General features: G+C 37.4%; 1 protein-coding gene across 2 annotated transcripts in view; it reads left to right on the top strand.

Moving 5' to 3' along the window:
• LOC134663170 (voltage-dependent calcium channel subunit alpha-2/delta-3) overlaps positions 1–20,264 on the top strand; it is a 96,565-nt gene that overhangs the window by 12,648 nt on the left and 63,653 nt on the right. For both annotated transcript variants that reach the window (XM_063519526.1, XM_063519527.1), the window contains exon 2: positions 9,292–9,373. In XM_063519526.1, the coding sequence (XP_063375596.1) occupies positions 9,292–9,373 (82 nt within the window). The remainder of the gene's footprint in view (positions 1–9,291; positions 9,374–20,264) is intronic.

Genomic DNA, 20,264 nt, shown 5'->3' on the forward strand with positions numbered 1-20,264 from the left:
ATATATCAGAACTGTAATCTGAATATAGCACTAAAATTGTATAAGAAGGTAATTAAATTCAGTAGTTTAATGATATAATTTCTACCACAGTGGTATCTTTTTAACATTGGCAACATGTGCGAGTGAGACACAGGGCTCGGGTTTTTCTATCTCAAGTGGACCGTTTTCTCTAGTCTGGTACGAACAACTTTCTGTCTCGGTGATAAGGTTCAAATTAGTATGGCAAAAAAAGTGACAACTCGCTCCAGTTTAAAAAATATAACTTCATGGTCATTAGCCGCCGCTTTGACAGTTTTTAGTTCCCATTTTTAACACTCGTGGCGCTGCCTGACATAACAACAACGAACTATGAAAAACGCTGAGGTGTCCATCAAATCTGGAGTTCGTCGAACTGTTTCTTTTCAAAAAACATTTCCTTCGTAACTTAACTAGACGGAGCCCCGCTTCGCGGGGCTCCTATTTCCGAGCGGTTTGTCCTTCGGGCATCTGAAGCTACCTAACGAACCTAACCTACCTACCTATTGATTTAGTGAGACGTCCGTGAAAACATTACACTTTGGGGAAAAAAGCGTAGTTAGGTAAGTAGGTTAGGTTCGTTAGGTAACTTTAGATGCCCGAAGGGCAAATCGCCCAGAAATAGGAGCCCCGCTTGCGGGGCTCCGTCTATTTAAGTTGTCAAGGAAATGTTTTGGAAAAGAAACACATGTAGTGCGGTGGTACCATGGTAAAAATAAATTAAATTGCAAACATTGTCAAACTCCAGTTACGTAGACGACCGAAAGAACTGGTCACTCTACAATCTAAATAGTAGATAGGATGCGGCTAAACGTAGGCCGCCTTATTGAAGAACGTATCGCAATGACAATCCGGCTAATCGTCGAACCGCCGCATTTCAAAACGCCCCTGTTTTGTAAAACGGCTAGCCGTAATGTAATACGGCGGATTATACAATCTGACTACGACATATACATTCCATGATGAACTAGGGTTACCTAGTTTGCTTTTGTAACAGCGCCATCTGTTATGAAATTTGGACATCAAACTAAACATACTATCTATCAATAACATCATATATTCTGCAACATTGATATAGGAGTTCAGTACTCCCTTTTAGATATTTTTTTTTATAATATAGGGATTTATAATATAGGAAGGTTGCCTTCTAGATCTGTTACAAATATGTGTAATGGTCTAAGACATCTCTTTTAATGTGACATTGGGGTGGCAACTGCAGCTGTAATTACTGTTATTGCATTATTGCTGCGACCTAGACTAGACTTATATTATATGCAAGCGCTGTCAATTTCCTTAATAGCACTGGCGGTAAAACGAGAAATTCAGTAAAATGCTGCAAATGATGTTAAAAGTTTGAAAATCGGTACGATTGATCTTTAGAACATTTGAAACAATTTGACCCGAAGCACCAAAAAATAAAAAAAAACGAGAGGAGTTATGACGTCATCTTTTTATCTTATGGAATTAAAAAAAAGAATTGTTTAGAAACCTATCGTGTGTGATATTAAACGAAAGGGCTTTCTGAGCAGATTCCAAAAATATATCACATTACCACATTTGTGAAATTGAAAAATTTAAAAAAAAATACTAAATGTAAATATTTTCAAATTGCTTTATTAGGATTAGATATGAGGATATTAGGTATAATTTGAGGTATATTTTACAAAAAAATATTGAACGGTATTGTATCTGGAGAATCCCATATTTGGTGTGTTTTGAAAATTATTTTTATTGTAATTTAAAAAAAAAAATTATAAAATGTGGTAATGTGATATATTTTTGGAATCGGCTCAGAAAGCCCTTTCATTTAATACCACACACGATAGGTTTCTAAACAATTTTTTTTTTAATTCCATACATAAAAAAGATGACATCATAACTCCTCTCGTGTTTTTTATTTGTTGGTGCTTCGGGTCAAATTGTTTCAAATGTCCTAAAGCTCAATCGTACCGATTTTCAGACCTTTAACACCATTTGCAGCGTTTTTTGGCGAACCGCTATAGCTATAATAAAATGAGTGACGGTCGTAGCCGCAATACTGCCGCGATTAGAACATTCAATGCCTCACTCATGTTATCAAGGAACTTGATAGTAACAGCGACCGCAGCCGGAGCAGTAATGTCGCAACAGTAAGCTGCAGTTACTATCCAAAGATCAACTTTATACTGGTTCAGCCAATTCGAACGTGAGTGATGAGAACTACTGCCGTATTCGAACTTCAAGATATTCACAAGAGACGCCACGTACTTACTAGATCCATTCTAGATAGGTACGTTATAGTTTAAATGGGGCATTATCTATGAAAAGGGACCTTATTGTCGATGGCGCTTACGCCGCACAGAGTCGCGCGGCATTGTATTTATATCGGAGCATTATTGTTAATAATGGAGTAACCGCCATCGACAATAAGGTCCCTTTTTATAGTCACATATTTCAACTAGTTCTCTTTTGCAGCTCAATTCGGGCAACCTATGCCAGTTTTACGATAGATCGTGTTAGATATCTATTAGATGTGAATTAGATCTCTAAGTAGGTAATATCTTGTGGAAATCGTTCAAGAGTATCTCCATAATCGCGGAAATGTCAAATTTGACAGGTTAGATCTTAAACATATCGTTATCGTATCTTAGCGATGTCTAAAAGATATCTAATAGATGTCTATTACAAAATCCGAATCGGGTCCCTAGGGGCCGGCGCGACACAGGGACGCCCGACGGATTACCCCGTAGAGGATACAGGCTAACTTCCACAAAAAGGTCGTTGACCTGGCAAGCTGGCACCTCTTCTTCACTGGGTACATCGATCAGCTCTTATAGACATTTTAATTTTAAACCGACCAAGATAAATATAAAAAGTAAAAAGACTTTTAATTTAAACCTGATAATTTCATTTACTTACTAGGTACGATAATTGTCGGTTCTAAATTTCTTTTACTTTAATGTGTTTATAACCTCGTAATTCCGCCATTTTAAATGCAACGATTTTTTTTTACCATGACCTAAAGCTGGATAAGACCCTTATTCCTGACGGTCAACATACAACGGTCTATACTTAACTTAATACCTACAAATGTATCCTAGCCGCGTTGGGGACTATTCGATTTTTCACGAAACTATTTTTTTAGTGCTGGTTGTCCTTACATTTTTAGTGCATATTTCTCCAAAAATCTGTACAAATGTCTACAGTCCTTTTATATAACTATCATCCATGTAGTTTGTAGATAGGTAGATGAAAAGTTCAACTCGATAAAAACAGATCACCAGCCAAGCAGTATGCGACGTGTTTATAAGTAGATTCATAAACAGCAGGCAATGGACTTACCTAAGCGCTTAAATGACTTCAGGGCGCGTAGTCAACGTGCCAATCGTTAACGCTCCGTAGCGTATCGTAGACATCGTAGTCATCTTTCTCTATCACTCTTCCCCACTAGCGCGACAGTGACAGTTGCGTTTCGTTCGTCATGTTGGCTACGCACCCCGGAATGTTATTAGACGTAGACGAGACGAAGGCGTTGCTCGCCTATTAGGTAAATACTCGTAACACAACCACTGACCGGTTATGTGCGTCTAGTATTCATATATACTCCTACACCCCTCTGCATTATTAAGATTCCTAATAGTTACAAACCATTATATTTTTTAATTATTTAAGACAAGTGTCTACTTAAGACAGCTGTCTTCGTTCCTAAAAGCCAATAGCAAAATTAATTAAGTCATAAAAACAGATGATTGTCAATTATATTCGTTTTTATCGCACGTTTGCGAACGCGGGCCGCACAAACAGTCGAGTCGAACTGTAGAACTTATGATCTGTTTCCACAACGTAAATATTTGCTGAGCGGCACGCGGGTCACATGTCAAAGGCGCCGGCTTCGGTATTGATCTAGCTGGAGAGGGCAGGGCGCGGGGAGGGGGAGGGGTTTTAAGGGGTCGCCGGGGGCGCAGGCGGGTGGTCCGCGTACTACGGAGGCTGGCTTACGTAAGGGCGCAGCGCGTCTGACGCCCCGTCTGCTAGCTCGCCGACACTGATTAATAAAACAACCGTTATCGACTCGCTGCAACCGAGATATCATCGTTCCCCGCTGTCTTTAATGAACTAACTTTAGCAGGCCTCTCTATAGTTGAAGTCAGCTGACGTTAGTACATATAACGTCGTGATAACTATGAAAGATATATTCGGTTAAAGCAGTTACGTTTGTGATAGAGCGCCGTTGCATGTAAAAGAGGCACAAACATAAAAAAACAAGCTTACTTGAACATTATAAATAGACAAAACTAGATTAGAAAGATATAAGTTGCATGCTTTCTAGCAATAAATGTGCTAGACTTAAGTTGTAGGCTAGGCTAGGCTATAGGAAAGGAAGTTTTAGGTATAAATAAGTATATTATATTGGACAAAAATCTGATATAATTTATTTACTACAAAACTTACCCTACTTGCGAGTCAGTTGCTAAACATTAACAAACAGACAATTGTAACAAAGCCATGCATCCCTTCTGCACTCGGCAGTTTAATGATGTATGCACATGCACAATGCTCTTTGACACTGTCTTGCACTCAGTACTTTGTAAACATTCGATTCTTGGCTGCATTCGCCGAGTTTAGTGGCAATTATTGAGTTATATTAGGTTTAGGCACTTGTATAGAGTATTTACGAGCAAGTTCGACCTAGCCAGCCATAATGTTTATTTAGCGTCGCCGTTATCAAATGCGGTGAGGAGGACTATATACTATATTAAATAACTTTTTAATTATTATCGTCTAACAAAAAACAACTTCACAAAACAGTTTGAAATGCCATCTAGTGTGGTCTTCAGCAGTTGTATCACTTCACTTATCATTGGTCGCCAAACTCGTTACAAGTATTTTACGTTTATATCCAGGGAAGAACAGTACCTATTAGCTCAGTAATAATGTAATCTTAATACTAAACATTTTAATTTACACAACACAAGGTAAATAGAATTGATGAAAAAGCAAGTACAAAGGCAAACGTTTATGCCTTTGAAGGGATAAATCCCTTGAAATTTTCATTATTGCAATTTTGAAAAGAAAATTAAACCATGCAACTCTCTGCGTAATATTTTCATATTTACATTGTACTCTATCAATCACTGTCATTTATAAACATTTTTCATATATCCCTACGCGAATAAGTTTCCAAATTAAAATTTTAAGTTATTTTTATGTTTTATTATTATTACATACATAGAAAACCAACAGCTATAAACATGTCTAAGAGCTACAATATATTTACAGAGCCAATTACAGGTTCTCACTTATAAAAATCTGAGAGAATCTCCCGTAAGAATTCAGGTGGAACGTAAATTGGTTTACGAACCGGGCCTGAGTTGCCACTCTAAACCGATTACTCCAACATAAATATAAACACATGTATTACATATAATCATACGGTAATTGTATCATAAAAATATGATATTATGGTGTACTTGATATCATGATATGATTAGGTATTTATAGGTATGTGGGTAATAATACCTACATTACCTATGCATAGATGATTAATCGATTTTCCGTCTAAAAAATTGATACGAAGCGAAGCGAAAAAGGAAAAATAAACACGATGTTAAATGTTGGTCTTCTATAACTTCCTGCTATGTATGATGTGTAATCGTAATCGCATATATTGTAGCTACGTGGCTTTCGCAACATTGAAGGGAATTCCCGCTACGAGCTACGGCGTAGCATTAACGCATTTAATGCCAACGTTTTTGTAGCACTACGCTCGTAGCCGATCCCAACGTTTTCTCGCATTGCAGAGGAAAGCGACTACGAACAGATACCCGCTGCGCGTCGAGTGGATTCCCGGTACTCACTGTACTGTGTTAATAGTGTAGGTTGGATGTGGCAGGAAGCGTACCCAGATTTAAAAACTGTGTTATTGATTTAATAGTTTTATTTATTAAGTAGTATAATTAATTTTCTGTACGAATTTATAATATTATCTTGATATTGTCGAAAATATTTTCTAAATGCAGGCAATAAATAGTTTATGTTCTAGTTAGTAGCGTTATATGATATTTTATATTTATCGTGCTCGCATTAAAAATAAGTGCGACAGAGATGCACTGAGAATAACATATGAAGTCAATAATAGGTAACAGTTTTTTAAAGCCGAATGCCGCTCCATAATAGGCGTGCACTTATTTCAAGACTTTTCTCAACGTTCTGGCGAGTTTACAAAATATACAGGAATAGAAATTATAATATGTATATTTAATTATATTTACATTATTTTCACAGATATCTTCTTCAGGAATGTTTGACGTTTCCCTTTACCTTATAATTATGTAGCTACTGTTTATTAAGTACATTGTTTGTAGAGTGTTCGATAATGATAGGGTATTTGATATTACAAATTACTACCTCAAATACTCGGTAATCACATGGACGTCGGCGATATATCTATTGTTACAAATTTTATATGTTTGCTACAAACTCTTTGTACGCCCCACAATAATGTTAATTAAACGAGTTATGTTTTGTATGGGCAACATATAATTTACCATCCATATACAATAATTAATTAACTACTTTAAAGATAGAGTCAATTTTCTCTAAGGATAATTATGTAAGTACCTAATACTTACAGTATAAATACTAATACGCTATTTAGTGGAACCGTTGGTGGCGTAGCGATAAGGCATGCAACTTTCAAACCGAAGGTGGCGGGTTGGAACCCAGGCTGGTACCAATGACGTTCCTGGGATTTAATGTACGAAATATCATTTCGCTGACCAATCGCTTTTCGATGAAGGAAAGCATCGTGAGGAAAAAAGGCTTAGTTTCCCTCTGAGTAGGAAGGTCAGATGGCAGTCATTTTCGTTAAAGCTAGTATTTTTATTAATGTGGGATTAGGTTTTTTCTGAATGGCAGCAAGGGCACTCACTTGACAAGTTGTTTTCACTTCTATTATACCGACATAAGCTACACAAATACAAGTTTCATACTTTCACCCGGTTAGGACCGAGGTTCTACCGCGAAAACGGTATTTCTATTTTGAATATGCAACAGCGCGATCTTTTGCGGTAGGCCCTCTGACCGGAGTATATACGTTCGAATCTAGCTCCTGTATCTTGTGTGTGTTGGCAAATTAATAACAAAAAAATAAACAAAAGTCGGTTGCACCAAACCGTCACAGTTAAATAGTTCGCAAAATATTATTATATGGTAATTTTTATAATTTGATGCTGAGTGACGTTGATGAGTAAGCTAAAATTGTGGTTGGTGCAACTGGCCCAGAGTGTCGGTGGTCCGTCGTGCCTGGTTTACTTTTCTACCACAATGTCTGTATCTAGTTTAAGAGTCTACAGGTAGCTGGACAAATTCGATTTGCCTCGATCCAGCCATAACAGTCTTAGAAGCCGTTCTCCTAAAGTGTTTCCATTTAGGCGCGGCTCAACGGCAGCCGCTTGCGCGCACCTGCTGTCCAACTGTAACATTTTAAATTCCGAACTCCTGGCGGTGACGGCCGAACTCTCACGAACAATGCCCGCGAAACATTCCGTGATTGCTAATGAGGACATTGTGGAACCACTTGAAATTTCAAATAAGGAAACCTTGAAGGAAGAACTTCTGACAATTTAGTCATTGCGTGCTGTTATAGGAGTTTTATTGTGTTTTCCCTTGTTCTAAATTTAAAAGAAAACAAAGCTTGTTAAGTTAATTAAACACAGATACCTACGTACTACTAACATGTCTGCATTGGCTAACTAGGTTTAGCAGTTTTAATTACATATACCTAATCTATTACTGAAATACATGTCCTTATTAACAACGACATATTTTGTACCTACAACTTTATCTACAAAAAGACTAATTGAATTTAAAAAATAACTTATATTTGTGCCTCCGCTTATACTAAAATAAAAAGTGGCGCTCTACTAGATGTTAATATTGCATGCTAAGCTAAGATTTCATTTTTATTCATAAGTCTAGGTTGGTACCCAGTGTACCGACCAATTATTGCCTAAGTAGTTCTATCACTATCATATTAACACTGCACTAGATAAAAAACACAAATGCACTCAAACTAAAACGATTTTTCGGTCAACACATGATTTTGTTTTAACGAATTTATAATGTCAAAAGTTTTAATCAATTTAAGGCATGGTCATTATAAATTGAGGAGAAAAAGTTAGACGTAAAGATTCTGGAGAAAAATGTCGAGGATGGTCTCCATATTTTAAAGAACGCAAACGTCAACCAGCGCTTGTTCACTTGTGTAAATATTCGCATTCTCAAGTTCTTCGCCTACCTCTCAAGGTGAAATATTCACCATTCCGGGACTATTGGCAACCTCGGAATAAAACTAGAATAGGAGTGAAAATACAAGTCAAGAAACCAAAAAAAAAACAGTATTCTGTTGAAAATTCAACTTAGATAATTTATGCAATTCATGCTTGAATAATCTGTACAAACACATACCTACCTATTAGGTTTCACACAATTATATCATAATTATAATGCCTACTTTTTGGCTTTTTTTATTGACTTACTGAAATTTCATTAATTTTACCAATTTTTGCTGCCTACCAGTTGAGAGAATCACTTCTGTGACATCATCATTGGCCTTATAGCGTCTATTGCAGACGATTTATGGTGTAAACCGGAGATATATCCTATTACACCGCCTGGGACGGAATTAAGGAAACGCAGGGATGCCCAGCACCTGCATTACCCTCTCGGCTTCACTGTCTTATCCCACATAAACACACACATGTCTGTGACATAAATGGCGCCAAAAATAACTATGTACCTATAAGCTAAAGACCTGTAGGAATATTTAACACATATTGCTAACAATTTAATAAAATTCATAAACGGCCGAACAAGACACTGAAAATTAATAAAAACATTTTCAATCGCACGACCCCAGCCTATTATTTGAAACGTTAATTAAATCTGGACTCATCCTATCACAATGATGGCTATACATTTATATTTGTCAGGCGTACTTCAGAACGCTTAGATGAAATAAGGGGTGCCCACCGAACCGGAAAAAATGCTTAACCTGCTTTCCCCAATCACATTTACTTCCCCGTGACAGAATTATGAGAAATGTTTAAAAAGATTCCTTTAGGGCCTTCGTATCGCTTCCTCACATCCTTTTGCCCGTTATATGGATAATTGATATCGCATTTCAAAGCTCCAGGAGGGTTGACTTTTTGCAATAAAACACATTTATCGGTGAAGCGGAATGTCAGAATTGTATCATGTTTCCCATTTTATAATGGCGTTCATTTCTTGTTTCAGAGTCAAAAACTGGGCGTTGAAATTCGGCGTGGATTTATGGGAATTCGGAAGGCACTTCACCAAAATGAATCAAATACAAAACGTAAGTACCAGCCGCTAGTAGATTTAGTGTAATATTTTAGTATTAGTTACTTACACAGTTTTGAAGGGCAAGTCCAAATTGTCCCTAGAGTGATTATCTGGTACGGGGGTCGGACGATAGTCAAACGCTACGTTCCAATCCGTTTTCCATGTATGGCCAGAGACAAGGGAAAAGCAGTATGGCGCAGCGAGCGACCAACACACAGGCCTTTTTCACTGGCGGCAGGACAGCCTCCCCAGTAAGGACGGCCGGGGTTCGGATCCTATACGAACTAGCCGGTAGCCAGCGGACAACTGTTTCACCGGGCCTCCCTGACCCTCGTGCCATGGAAGCACGCTTGAAGCAACAGTGCAAGGTAACATGCCTCTGCTGACAAAGTGCTGTAGAGACTGAGTTAATAAGGAAGTACTATTAAATTTATGTTTTTTTGGTAGGAAGTACAATTTGTGCGCTGCTAACAGTAAGAGGCTCATTGTAATTAAAAAAAACATGATAATGTTTTGACACTTATCTCAGTGTATCTAACTGAACTTGTACACAGTTATATTCGTGCAAGCGTTTTGAAGCAACTCGAAATAAACAGACAAGATTGTACTTTGAAAATTGGAACGCGCCAACAGTTTTCGCCGTGGCCGCGAACAAAGCGCGCTGCGCCGCACGGCCCGGCGCAAGTAGGTCGTCCCGTTGTGCCGGCGCGTCCGACCGGACCGCACAAACACGGGGCCAGTTGAGAAATACTACCCGTGAAGTGTTAGGAAATGCACGAGCTAGCTTTTTCACAGTGTTAACTGCGGAATGCTGCTTGTTATGGAAGAGGCACAGTCAGATACTTATACTTATTCAGTATACTTACTTACATCAAAAAAACTACCAGAAACCGAGAACAACGATAAAAATTTCAATTTAGGTATATATATGAATTTTGGGTTTTTAGGGCTCTTTCACAAGTCTTTTATTAGTGCTTAATGCTTAAATATTAGTATGATATCAATGTATGCAGAATATCGTATGATATCAGACCAGTCTTTCTCTTTAAACCCCACTTAAACTTTTTTAACCTTTTGGACGCCAATTACCGATATATACGCACCGGAGGTCCAACGCCAAAGACGTATTAATCGGTTATAGACCACAGAGCAACATAGACCTAGGTGCATATGCATAAAGTTCAATTTTAGTTTTGATACTTCGGTGACGTGGCGTCTGAGTGACAGCTTTTGTGTTTGACACGGCGTCGAAAAGGTTAATACTTGTGCCTTGATATTGTAGGTACACGTGATGTGATGTGTCATTAGCTGCCAGCAACAATATAATGCTACCTTGTTCCTTCAGTCGTTTTCGGTGTTACATTTGAATGTAACTTTGCGTGTTCGAATCGTCGCAGCCGCTCGCCACCGTCGGAACACGATTACAATAATTAATTGAACACCGAAAGTCGGCGATTAATCGCACCCCAAATCAAATCATCATCAATGTCACATAAAATTTATAACGTAAATTTTCACGACGTAAAAGTTCAGTAACACATAAAGGGGGCAATAAAGGCGCGAGTTCCGACTTGCGCCGCAACTAATGTGAGCTCACAAAGTAGCTATGTAGTGACTAGTGATGGGCAATTTGTAAAACATTTCATATATTTCCTTACCTGGTAAATACACTTCAAATGAGTTGTGGTCAAGTTAAAAAAAAACGTCATGAGATTTTTAACTTTAATTTACATTTAAAATAAAAATGAGCGGATTTTTTTATGTACATATAACTAAATGTTTAGAAATTTTCCGACTTCAATCAGTCTTAGCGGAAATGTCATATGAAATCACTCGAAAAAACTCTGTTACATTTAGTTAATGTTTCATAGAGAGCTTAATATGCGATTTAAATAGCATTAGAACTTTTAAAACGACATCATGTTATGTATGTGCTAATTATTATTTTTTTCACCAATGTATTAATTTTATTGCAATGTTAAAAAAATACTCTAGTTATATTTAAGAAATCATCATCATGTGCTTTGTTATCGAGTTGCAACTAGTTGCGTCTCTTTCTTCAATATGTCCAACTTAAAGTTAAAGTGCGCTTACTAGATGGAATATATATATATATATAATATAAGTATAAATTTCTCTTAAGAAATCTACAAGTGGCTTATCACTAGTAGTGACAAAGTTGGGCACGTCAAACCTCCCGTCATTCTCTTTTATTAACTTAACTCCCGTCGCGTAAACAATAATAGGGGTTGATGCTGTGGAAACCCCTGGGGGATTTGGAGTTATTATCCTAATTCGATTGCTCTTGCAATCTCTTAAATGTCTGTAATTTATTCTATGATTTATCGCTTTGGGTTACCATCTTATGAGAACACTCAGAGCCGTTTGTTTAATAAGTAGGTCACGTTCAGGTGTTACGAGACCAATTCAGAAACAAACTTTAATGTGAACGTGATTTTAATATTGGTGTAATATAATTTGTAAGATTTTGGACAATGCAATGTTAATATGTTGCTTCGGTGTTAAAGAATGTGTAAAACTAAACAAAATGCCCAATGAAGAATCTTTGATGATCTTTCTTTCGAATCTTTGTAGCACTGCTACGACATAGAAATATGCTCGTAGCACGTGAGAAAGAGCCTTTGTGAATACAGGAGCCCGATTCGAACTTAAAAATTGATGTCAATTTTGACCCGTATTTATTTATGTTATTCGACTGGAGAGATGTGACATCTTTCCATGTGCAGAGTCCGATATCAAATACACAACAACGGTTGTTTCATGGCCATACATTATAGGGGTCATCCATTAATTACGTCACACGTTTAGGGGGAGGGAGGGGGTCAAGAAAATGTGACATGTTGTGATATGATGTCACTTTAACTTCATCAGTAACCGAAAATAAATTTATATTTTCTTATTCGCTGTACAGTGAAACAATAAGATTTTGGATGTAACTTTCGTTGTGTTGTAAAATTACTACACTCGGGAGCAAAAAAATCGACTCAAGTCACATTTTTTAGTTATTTTCAATTTTTCTGAAAACGTTGAATATTTCAGTGAAAATGAAATTGCAGTATTATTGTTTATTAATTAAGCTATCAAAAACATTAACAACCGTTGAAATCGGTTTGGTAAATTTCAGGTTATTGTTATTTTTGTAGAAAACAACATTTTACCTGCTTTGATTATGCACGAGTTGCGCACCTTTGAGGGCCATAAAAACCGGTGTATCCGGTTATTTCTTAATTATCAGTCTCTTATCAGAAGTTGACCTGTGCACATCTCCCGCAATCATTCCCTGGAATTACCTGCAAGAAAATGGACACGACAGAAACTGAAGCCGGCCAAGTTATCGTCTTGCTCAATCAAGGCCTTACGCAGCGTCCAGTTGCTGAACAGCTGAATTTAAGTCAGTCTGGTGTTTCCAGAGTCAACCAAAAGTTCATTCGGACTGGAAACCTTGCTCGCAAACCTGGATCTGGCCGTCCCAGGTGCACATCGAGGAGAGAGGACCACTTCATCGTTACGGTCAGTCTTCGTGATCGACAGCGTACCGGCGTTGACATCCAGCAGCAGCTGATGCAGAACCGAGAGCAACCAGTCAGCAAGTGGACAGTTCGTCGAAGACTTAAGGAAGCCAACCTCACCCCAAAAAGGCCTGCCACAGAGCCCAAACTGACAGGGAGGCACCGGGACGCTCGTATGGATTTCGTAACCACTTACGAAAATTGGACGTACGAACAATGGAGCCGCGTACTCTTCAGCGATGAGTGCAGGGTGTGTCTCCATGGCAGTGACAGAAGAAGACGGGTGTACCGAAGACCTGGAGAACGATTTGCGCAGTGCTGCATCTCCGAGGCAGTCGCCTACGGAGGGGGATCCGTCATGATGTGGGCGGCGTTATACATGGAGGGGAGGACCGAGCTGGTTTTCATTCCTGGTGGGGGCCGCGGAGGTGGTTTGAACGCAGATCGTTACATCACAGATATCCTGCAAGATCATGTCGTCCCCTATGCAGGATTTTATGAGGAGGGGTACCATCTCATGCAAGATAACACCCCTTGTCATACCGCACGAGTCACGCGGGCATACCTTGCTGAGGTTGGTATCCCCACCCTTGCATGGCCACCTCTGAGTCTGGACTTGAACCCCATCGAGCACTTGTGGGATTATCTAAAAAGGAAGGTTCGAGCCCGGGATCCCGCTCCTGACACGATTTTGGCCCTGAAAGAGGCTTTGGTCGAGGAATGGGAAGCTTGTCCGCAGGATACCATCAGGAAGCTGATAAGATCCATGAAGAACCGGATTGCATGCGTCAAGAAGGCTCGCGGCGGAAATACAAAATATTAAACAGGAAAAATTAAATGGTTTTATTCTCTACGAAATTGCTTTTATTCCCATTTTCAGGACGTTAATTGAACGTGATTTTACCCCATTTTGCTAAAATAGCTCAGATTTCAGTATCTGAAATAATACTTCAGGAATTTTGTGATTTTTAAAAAGGTAAATTTAGCAGCTTTTTAATGGTACTATTACTTTAAGAATACGCGAATTAGTTTCGGAGATATTTCGTTTTTAAATCCAACACAGATTTGAGTCGATTTTTTTGCTCCTAAGTGTAATATTTATATATCAAAAATATTTTTTTATTAAAAAAATAATGTCGAGTTAATATTGTCGATTTCGTTGAAAACAAAATTGCCTATAATGTGACGTCACACCAGGAGGGGAGGGGTTTGCAAAAAGTGACCAAGTGTGACAAGGAGGGCGGGGGGGGGGGGGGGGTAAAAAAACCTAGAAATTGGTGTGACGTAATTAATGGATGATCCCATAGCCACGGGAACGTCATTTTTTCGATTTCTTATCAACCTGTGGACCTATTTCCTTTTCTATTTCACGCACCTCTTCCTATGAGAAGTTTAGAGACCTACTCGTATTATTATTAGGTACGAACACTGCTAATGAGTTTTGCGCATTTCAATTTTAGAAAAAAAGTCTTCATTTCGTACACGTATATTTATATGATATATTAAATCTGAATGCGCCTCGATTGTAATACTTATGCCTTAAGCTATGTGTTGGTGCGAGTGAAATGCACTGACACGTATTGTCATGTTACATTTTTAAAGTAGATCATTTACATTTACACTACGTAAAAACTGAACAGTGTCTTTAATGAAATGCCTAGGTATCCACAATAGGTTCAAGTTGATGTATTGTATGTACAAAAACTCGTTTTAGAATGTAGAGTGGATAACAGTGACAGCTTGTCAGATTGACAAGGGAGTTTAAAATGGAATATGCCTAGCCTCGCGGCCATTGCCAAAAAGTGCGAGTCACAGTTTATTTTTTGTAGCTCGACACGAATGGCTTTTAATATGCGGTAGCGAACCGAGACACTCAAAGCTAAGTTTCAATAAAGTCGATACGATAAAAGTATTTATAATCTTGTCTGAATTTGCAATAACTATTATTATTAATACAGAACTAATATAGAAACCATATCTGTGCAAAATAGGTTTCAAGACTTACTGTGTATTCTCTTTTCATAATAAAATTATACTATGTCCGCAGTATTTTACATACGTACTGTAGATTCTCGCTATTCAAAAGTAGGTAATTATTCACTTAAAGTTTTGATTAGCTAAAATAAATGCTATATAGGAAAGTCCTAAACCTAGACATGAAACTTAGCGACATTTTAAATTTAGAACTTTTATCTCCATACTATTATTACCAGTGTGTGTGAGATTTCCGCCATTCATGAACATATACGCCTCTCGCGTTATTCTGTTGCCTAAATCCAATATGTCATTAGTGCGTGCGAGATTACGAGTACCTATAGGTACCTACGTTTACGTTCAGAGTTTGTTCGTATTTTATTACATTACCCAATGTAATGTGTAATTTGTAATTTGTATTTTGTATGTTGTATGTTGTACAAAATTGTATCCGACGTGTACCTGTATTGTACCAATAAAGATTATCTTATCTTATCTTACCAATATTGTCTTAATATTTTCCCTTAATATAATAGAGTCATCATTCTAGGAAAAAATACATTCGATCACAGAAACATTGTTGATATATTCCGTTATTTATATTAGTTATAAAACAATCAAAATTCTGCGGGAGATCGTGGGCCCTAAAGTAATATAATGTTTCGCGGAGAAACTTTCGCATCGGAACTTATTCAATATTAGCGCGCCGCCCACTACCCACTACCGATACCGCGGGGCGTATTCAAGAACCTAACATTTGATTTCAATACTAGGCTGAATCTCGCCTGATATGGCTTACCATCCACCATACCTTACCATACCTTAGTATGGTATATAAAACGGTTCTAGCTCGCTGTGTAGAACTGATTGTCACATATTATAAGTCAATACATTAGGTATACTACAGTCTACACATCTATAAATTACATTACAGCTATACATGACTACGTATTTGTATGCTACGTAATGAGCTAGTACCGTAGTGTATACGCATCTCGTGTGGTTTGATCTATCTTTAGTGAGAGATATCTCTGTGCAAGCGTAAACGCATGCACTGATATTAAAATCATATTTTTTAGGATTCTGAATAAGCGCCTAATACGAAGACCTCCGCTGATACTCGGCACTGACTCTATCACCTCGATATTACACTTTGTTATTATTTTATTTGAGCGTATTACATTTAGCCTCAAACGTTCTAATCTTAGTAAGTACATAAGTACTAAAGTTCGTTAAAGTTAATAAGTTACTTACATTTGTTTTGATCGATTTAGAACAAAACAAACTCATTCATATTTTGTATTTTCCTACTACTACTACTAGATATTACTATTAATTGGTAATAATGCCACTGCACTTTAAAGATGCGATCGGAAAATTATTAACTTGTACGCAACTGACTGCCGTATTCGAACTTCAAGATATTCACAAGAGACGACACGTACTAGCTCCATTCTAGATACGTTATAGTTTAGATTTAAACTAGTTCTCTTTTGCAGCTCAATTCGGGCAACCTATGCCAGTTTTACGATAGATCGTGTTAGATATCTATTAGATGTGAATTAGATCTCTAAGTAATATCTTGTGGAAATCGTTCAAGAGTATCTCCAGAATCGCGGAAATGTCAAAATTGACAGGTTAGATCCTAAAAATATCGTTATCGTATCTTGGTGATGTCTAAAAGATATCTTATAGATATATATTTCAAAATCCGAATCGGGCCCTGAGTTTTAACACTTTAATAGTATGTATGTGTGTGTCGGAGCTTGTTGCAAACATAATTTACTAGTACTAGCTTACTCTCGTTGCCTTGGCCTAGTTGCGCACAAAGACGCGTCCTAGGCACTCCGGCCTTCATGCTAGCACAGAAGAGAACAGAATTAGGTTAAACTCGGTGCGTCCAGCGCTGGCGGCGCATCCGGCCTCACAAAACACCGCAGCGTCCTCCCGTCTAACTTCTCAAACGAACCTTCCTTAATGTATTTCAATTGAAAAGTATTTGAGTGCGCATATAAGTATATATTATGATATTCAGTCAGCGACTTTTTAGAATGTGGTACGTCCAAACGAAATCTATAATAACGGCGCGATTCGGGAAATGAATTAGTGATTCACTAGATATGAAATAGTAAAGATATGTGACGATCCACGGCAAAAGGTACCTTATGGCGGCTGGGGCTTACGCTATTATTAACGCCGCTCCAATATTCAGCCGGGGCAATGGTACCTTTTGCCGTGGACCGTCACATATCTTTACTATTTTATATCTAGTGAATCTCTTATTCATTTTCCGAATTGCGCCGTAATATTATAAATGCGAAAGTGTGTCTGTCTGTCTGTCTGTTACCTCTTCACGCTTAAACTGCTGAACCGATTTAGTTAAAATTTGGCATAGAGATAGTTTGAGTCCCGGGGAAGAGGAATTGTAAGAGTTAATGAATTGCCTAATAATTGAAGTAAGCAATGCGCAGATTGAATGATTGCTATTGGCATTATCCAGGCATTATTACTTTAGCTGCCGTCACTAATTCCACGCAAACGAAGTCGCGGGCAAAAGCCATTGCAATAATCAAGTTTGTAAGAAGTTATTTGGATGGAACGTATACGTAGTTATGAACTGTAATTAAAAATGTACATAGTTATGAACTGTAACTAGTCTTAAGTTAATTGATTCAATTGTGTCACGAAAATGAGTTAGTTTTTATTAATTTCTTATGCACATGCATATATATATATAGTGTGTTAGGTTGACGTTAGCTGCACACCTACAGATGTATGAAATCAATAAAATGTAAACGAATCCCTCACTCAATATACTACTCGTATAATTTCGCCAGCTCCTCTACATGTAACTACAAGTTTTTGGTACTTAATTTAAATCCAAGATAATCTAAATTGTACCGTGTCTTTTTGTACTGTTATGTTATGGTTGGATACTGCCCAGGACCAGAGTCGATGGAAGACTATGATTAGTATGATTAGAGCCCTACAGCACAGCTGAAACTAACACAGGATGAAAAGAAGTAGAATGGTTGCTCAGAAAAAAAAATACAACTATTTACAGCCTGTTGAATATTAGGTACGAGATTTAAGTTTACTTTTTTGTTACTCAATATCATACATCGTTTTAGTAAGTAGGTAATATATAATTCTCAAACGAATTAAAGTCACTCTATAGCTGCAGCTGCGCCCATTACCTCGTAAATTAAAAAAAAAACTTTTTTATTAAATATACTAAATATTTTTAAAAAGTTTTAATTATTATAAAAGCAAACAAAAGATGTAATACAATAAGATTAGGTATAGATAGTAAAACGGTCCAGAGCGCGCTCAATCTCTGTGCAGAATCCAACAATATGAAATTCCAAGGAGCCGCCCGCGAGCGAGCGCCTTCGGATACTTTAATTTCATTAGTAACACATTTTTAATTAATGCCTTGGGTATTAAAAGTTGGGCGTTTTGGCGGTGCTGGAGTGAATTTCTTAATTGTCGAGGATGACACTTTGCGAAGGTACTTTTACTTTAGCGAGACCTGCTAGACTACCAATCTACTTAGTTAACAATTGCTACTTATTATCTTTGGGGATCAGTGAGGTTGGATCTACACAGATAAATTATGATTACTATAGTATATTGTACCTATCTAATATATAACTAATAGTTATATTCATTAAACAATGTAGATTGTAGGTAGAAGCGGTTTTGTCTTGTTAATTTAGAAATCTGTCAAAGAATAATGCAGCTAGGTCTGGCTAGCCAAAAATTGTTGACAGATATTTCGTTATTGTATCACCATTTGTCTATGATTAAAAAAAAAGCTAACAGTCAGTTGTCAATTTATGTTATTCATTAAAATGGTTTGCGGTTTATAAGGGGTTTATTTTAAATAATTGTAATAATGTCTGTTCTGACTGGGGTCCGCAAACTATGATTTAATCTCGTAAATAATTACGACAATGTGCGAGGTCGACGTGTAGCGTTGTATTAACGAAAAACTGCAATGTTTACATGTCCTACACAAATGTAAACAAATTAGGAGGTTGGTGCTCTATAAATATTTTGATACATATAGCATTTAGCATATTTGGCATAGTACTAATATAATTTTTTTGGTGATGGAATAATATTACGGTATTATCGAGCTAGGTCTTATTTACACTACATTTCATTTTTCGCCTTGTTACAATAGAAAAATGAGAAAGTGGTAACATATGTGTTTATCGTTGACTGTACTTTACATAGTGGTAGGAATTAGGTGAGCTGACTTTGAGTGCACGTCAACGTATATTTAACTTATTTCCTTAGGTACCTCACGTGTGCACAGAAAATCAAAAATATTTTCTAGTATCAAAACTATAATTCCTACTACACAAAGTGTGACCAGACCAAGATTTTTTTAATTTCCCGCCAAACATTTGTGTAATATTTCAGTAGCCACACTCTACATCGATTATTTCCTTCACAAGCCACAACATTAACAACCAGTCAATCAAATAGCAATCACAAATAATTAAAGGTAAAAACATTACAGGTTTATTTAGGTCAGTGTATACTTCCAACTTATACCGACCAAAATAATAATAGAAAATATCGAACAATAATAGCTGGTACAGGTATTTATAATTATAAATATAGCGCAAAGGGAAAGTTTCAATGAACTCACCGCAACCTGGCGGGATCAAAGGTCGCGCGGTCCTACCCCTCGGAGCCCCACATCAAACAGCCCGCAACTATGGTTTATCGATCGAGGAATCAAAGCGAGTCATCCGTAATGCGTCGCGGCAGGTGCAAATGCAAACTGTTGCCACCGACTTGACTGTTACCGGCGAATGGACTTACAAATGACGCTAAAAGCTTGAGCAAATCGATATATGCGGATTTGTATTTGCTGTTGTATAATGTATATTATTAAAGCGTGCATTCATGTTTATAATTGGCGTTCAATTATATTAAGTATTTGAAGATAAATTTAAATTATGACGTACCTATTATAACGTACACTTTCATTGTCATCAAGCAAGTACATTTCTCAAAATTGGATAAGTAATTAATAAAAATAATAATTTGAAACTAGCGCCCAGCAGTCTATGTCAGAAGACTGTGGAGTAGAATAGTAAGAGTAATTATAATTATCATTAGCTGGTAATTTGTTTGAAGCATAATATAGGTAGATAGAATTAGACCCTTCTATTTATTTTTCTCTCGCCATCCTTTCCGCCAAGTACCTACCGAAAATCGCTACGGAATTGTTTATATGAATCTTTTTATGCAAATACAAAACACTGGTATATGCGCGGCTATAATACAAGCAGTATTCAACGGGAAGTTTTGTACAAATATCCTTTGACATCGTATTTCCGAGGCGGTCCGGGCGGGTGTCCGAGCTACCCTTTTCCGTGC

The sequence above is a fragment of the Cydia amplana genome, chromosome 4, assembly GCF_948474715.1.
Source record: "Cydia amplana chromosome 4, ilCydAmpl1.1, whole genome shotgun sequence".
Classification (NCBI taxonomy): domain Eukaryota; kingdom Metazoa; phylum Arthropoda; class Insecta; order Lepidoptera; family Tortricidae; genus Cydia; species Cydia amplana.